The sequence below is a fragment of the Tupaia chinensis genome, unplaced genomic scaffold (assembly GCF_000334495.1).
Source record: "Tupaia chinensis unplaced genomic scaffold, TupChi_1.0 Scaffold000434_1, whole genome shotgun sequence".
In the NCBI taxonomy this organism is placed as follows: Eukaryota; Metazoa; Chordata; class Mammalia; order Scandentia; family Tupaiidae; genus Tupaia; species Tupaia belangeri.
The window spans coordinates 134,755-138,236 of NW_006159939.1; the positions used below are offsets into that span (position 1 = coordinate 134,755).

The following is a 3,482-nucleotide window of genomic DNA, read 5'->3' on the forward strand; positions in this document are numbered from 1 at the left end:
GGCTGGCGAGCGCACGCGCCCTATAGCAAAAATCTCTCAAAAAAACCCCCCAAAAAACAAAAAAACAAACAAAAAAAAGTATGTCCCCTCAGGGTTATTATTTTGTGGTTCTATAATTTTTTGCATTTATTTACTTATTTATTTATTTATTTATTGTGAGAAATTTTAAAACTTTATTTTAAGGTGATTTCTAAATATCATACATTTTTCTGGGGTCATTTCCCTAATTAATCCTTTAATGAGACATTTCTGTGTGGCTACTGTCATTTGTTTTCACACAGATGAGCACCCAAGCTAGCTTGTAAATTGCTCGTGTCCCATTCACTCAGATCATCCACCTCGCCTTAAACCCACTCTCCTTCTCAAAGAGAGGTGCTTCTTTTTCTCTGTATTCTGTTGCTTAATTCTCTGGTGGTCCCATTTCTTATACTGGTTAACACTCTAACTCTGATGTCATCAAAGTTTGCATGGAATCTCCCTGTCATATAAAGTTGCAAATCATCTTCCTAGTTTGACAGGTTACTTGCCAAGGCAGGGAATAGCCTCCTACTGAGAGAACTGAAATGTCTTCCGTGCCTGCAAACCCTTTTATGAGCTGGTGAATGGCTGTGGTAGACAAGTTAGTGACAATACAGTACTCAATGAGCAGGCATTATTCCATCATTATTGTGTTTTATAGTTTGGACTAAATAGAAATTTAATTGTGTATTTCATAATAAACCGAATATTGTCACTATTTTAGAGACGAGAAAACAAAGATAAGAGTTTACCAGACCAAAACACATAGCAAGTGGTAGACACAGATTTTGAACCAGGCTTGTCTGACACCGAAGCTAGGGCTCATTTTACTCAGACACTTACCTCTAAATTTTTTCTGATAAACATTTTAGAATTTTAGGAAAACCATGTTCATGTTCTCTAAGCATATTCAGATGCAGAGGTATCACAGGGAATCTGAACCATGTACTAAAAGTCATATCAACAAGATGGCTAAATATCAGGTGAAATATTACATTTCGACAGTAAAACTTGGGGGTTCATACTTCCACTTGAACAATGCTGTCATAGCAATGGCCTGAATAAATTCGAGGCTCTCTTTATAATATCAAGCCACAATAATCTGTGAGTACATATGTGCTCAAGCCTAAGCCGGTGCCTGGAGGAACAGGAAGGAAATCCGAAAAACTGCTCCTGCTCGTTCCTCAGACATGTAGGCATATCATGGGGAGTCCTAATTTGGATCAAAAGCTCAAGTTTTTCATTTGACATGTGAGACTCAATACCCTTCCTGCCTAGCTGGTGAGGCAAGGTTACATATGAAAAAGGCTAGCACCTCGACACAGTGCAGCTAAGTGTTTAATCATCTGTCAGAGCCAGCAAATACTAGGGCATTCAGAGCAAGAGGTCAAAAGGCATATGAGCAAACCCCACAAGTATTTATGGAGTTCCTGCCCCATGAAGCCCCTGTTTAAGGTGGTCTGGAAACACATTATTGGGTGACAAATTCCTCTCTGTGTAGCTTGACCTTGAATGATATGTTGGATTTGTACAGAGGGAGAAAATAAATGTATTCCATGCCCACAGACCACCTTCCACCAGTAGGCCTGCCCCAGAAATCTTTCTCAGATGTAGGCAAATCAGTACAGATCAGAAATCTTGAAATCCCAAAGACTCATCTTAACACAGTGGAGACTAACTCAGGATCTTTCTACTGAAGATCACCTGAAGTCCTAAAAAGTAACCAGCCATCTCTCTTCTGTTCTGAAAGGGGGCAAAGTAAGATTGTGGGATTATGAGCACTTCAAGTCCTAAACCCGGAGACTTGAGAAATGTGCCAGGTACATGTGTATGCCCACCCAAACTCCTGAAAGAAAAATGGAGAAGGGATTGCAGCAGGGCCATCCTCCATCCAGGATACCCTCTCTTTCTCTCTGTCTCTTTATGGAGAGTGAACCACAACACAGCGACAGAGTCACACCTGTAGGACTTGGAAGGGTGAGAGGAACACCCTGGTTAGATGTAGTGTTCATACTAAGCAAAAGCAGGGAATAAGGTGAGATTGCAGGATGGGGCAAGAGGCAACAGGGGAAGAGAGAAAACAGCACAACAGTCTCCTATTTTTAAAAAAGAATTATTTATCTTATTTTATGTATTCATTCATTTATTTTAGTTTTGACTAGAGAGAGAGGGAAAGTGAAAAAACAAACCAACAGGTCTGGACTTTGAACCACGCTGGGTCATGTGGGAGTGTCCAGTGCCTTAACTACCACGCCACTTGCTGGCCCCCAGTCTCTCGATTTAAGGCACAACCCCGATCGTTTTTTGTGATATTCAAGTGGAAACGTTGATATAGCTCCTTCCTCACTACAATTCGCCTTAGTTTTGTTTGGTGGTGCATTTATTTTTTTATTTACTCCACAAATACTCTTTGGACTTGGGGCAGAAAAGAGGAACTGGGATGGTTTGTGTTTTATTTAAATTACAGGAGTCAAAGTGGCCGATGCTTTATCCATAGCCCTGGCCACTGGGCTCCTCACACTCCCCCGCCCCCGGAGCAGAAGAGAGTTGTTGGTTACTTTTCAGGACTTCAGGTGATCTTCCATGAAATAACCTGTCTTAAGCTCCCTGGGTTAAGACCTGCCTTTAGGATGCCAAGATTTCCTGTCTCTACTGATAGACCTAAGTGGGAGAGAGATTTCTGGGGCGTGCCTGTCGTTTTCCTAAGAGAGCACAGTAGAATTGGGAGAATAACACCGAGGTGGTCCTTTGGTATTCGACTTGGTTTTTGATGAGTAACTTTGCACGAACTTCTCAAATTTTCCCTCTCGGTGGAAAAGATGGTAGAGAAAAGACTCCAGGATACACAGCAGTCTGTCTGCCGTCCCAGACGTGCAGCCTGTTTGGCAGATCAACTGGACTCGGCTTTAGATTTTGGTTTGGCGAAGACAGCCTGACCGGGTAAGGAGGGTGCTGGATTCCTTCTTTGTCCTTGCACACATCACGCTTGACGAGATGCTGAAGCAGACGGAAGCGGCAACCGCTAGGAGGTACCCGAGCTATGCGGCGGCCGCTTGGGCAAGCAGAAATGGCTAACGGTGGCTCCCCGGGCTCGGTGGTCCAGGCGGGTGGCGTTTCACCAGTGTCGCGGCTGCGAAAAGCTTGTGGGGAGCTGGAAAGATGGCTAACGGCAAATGGCCCTTGAGTCTAAAATGCAGAACAGGCAAACGCGCCTGAGAGGCATTGTCACGTCCCCGGGTCTGCGTGCTGGGTACCAGCTGCCCGCACATCTGGATGCAGCAGCGCCTTCCGCTGCAGGGCGGAGGCGAGGCGGAGGACCCTGGTTTGCACGCACCTCCTCATGCGCGCGCTCCCTTGCGCCCGTGAGCGTCCTGTGTGTGTGTGTGTGTGTGTGTGTGTGCGCGTGTGTGTGTGTGCGCGCGGCGGCGCGCGCGGGCACGGTGTCGGCTGGAGCCGCGGCTCCG

At 45.3% G+C, this 3,482-nt stretch overlaps 1 protein-coding gene across 1 annotated transcript in view; it reads left to right on the forward strand.

Annotated features, from left to right (window-relative positions):
- Positions 1-2,435: 2,435 nt before the first annotated feature.
- ST8SIA1 (ST8 alpha-N-acetyl-neuraminide alpha-2,8-sialyltransferase 1) overlaps positions 2,436-3,482 on the forward strand; it is a 182,936-nt gene continuing 181,889 nt past the window's right edge. Inside the window, exon 1 of the mRNA XM_027774438.1 lies at positions 2,436-2,958. Within this exon, the coding sequence (XP_027630239.1) occupies positions 2,789-2,958 (170 nt within the window). The 5' untranslated portion in view covers positions 2,436-2,788. The remainder of the gene's footprint in view (positions 2,959-3,482) is intronic.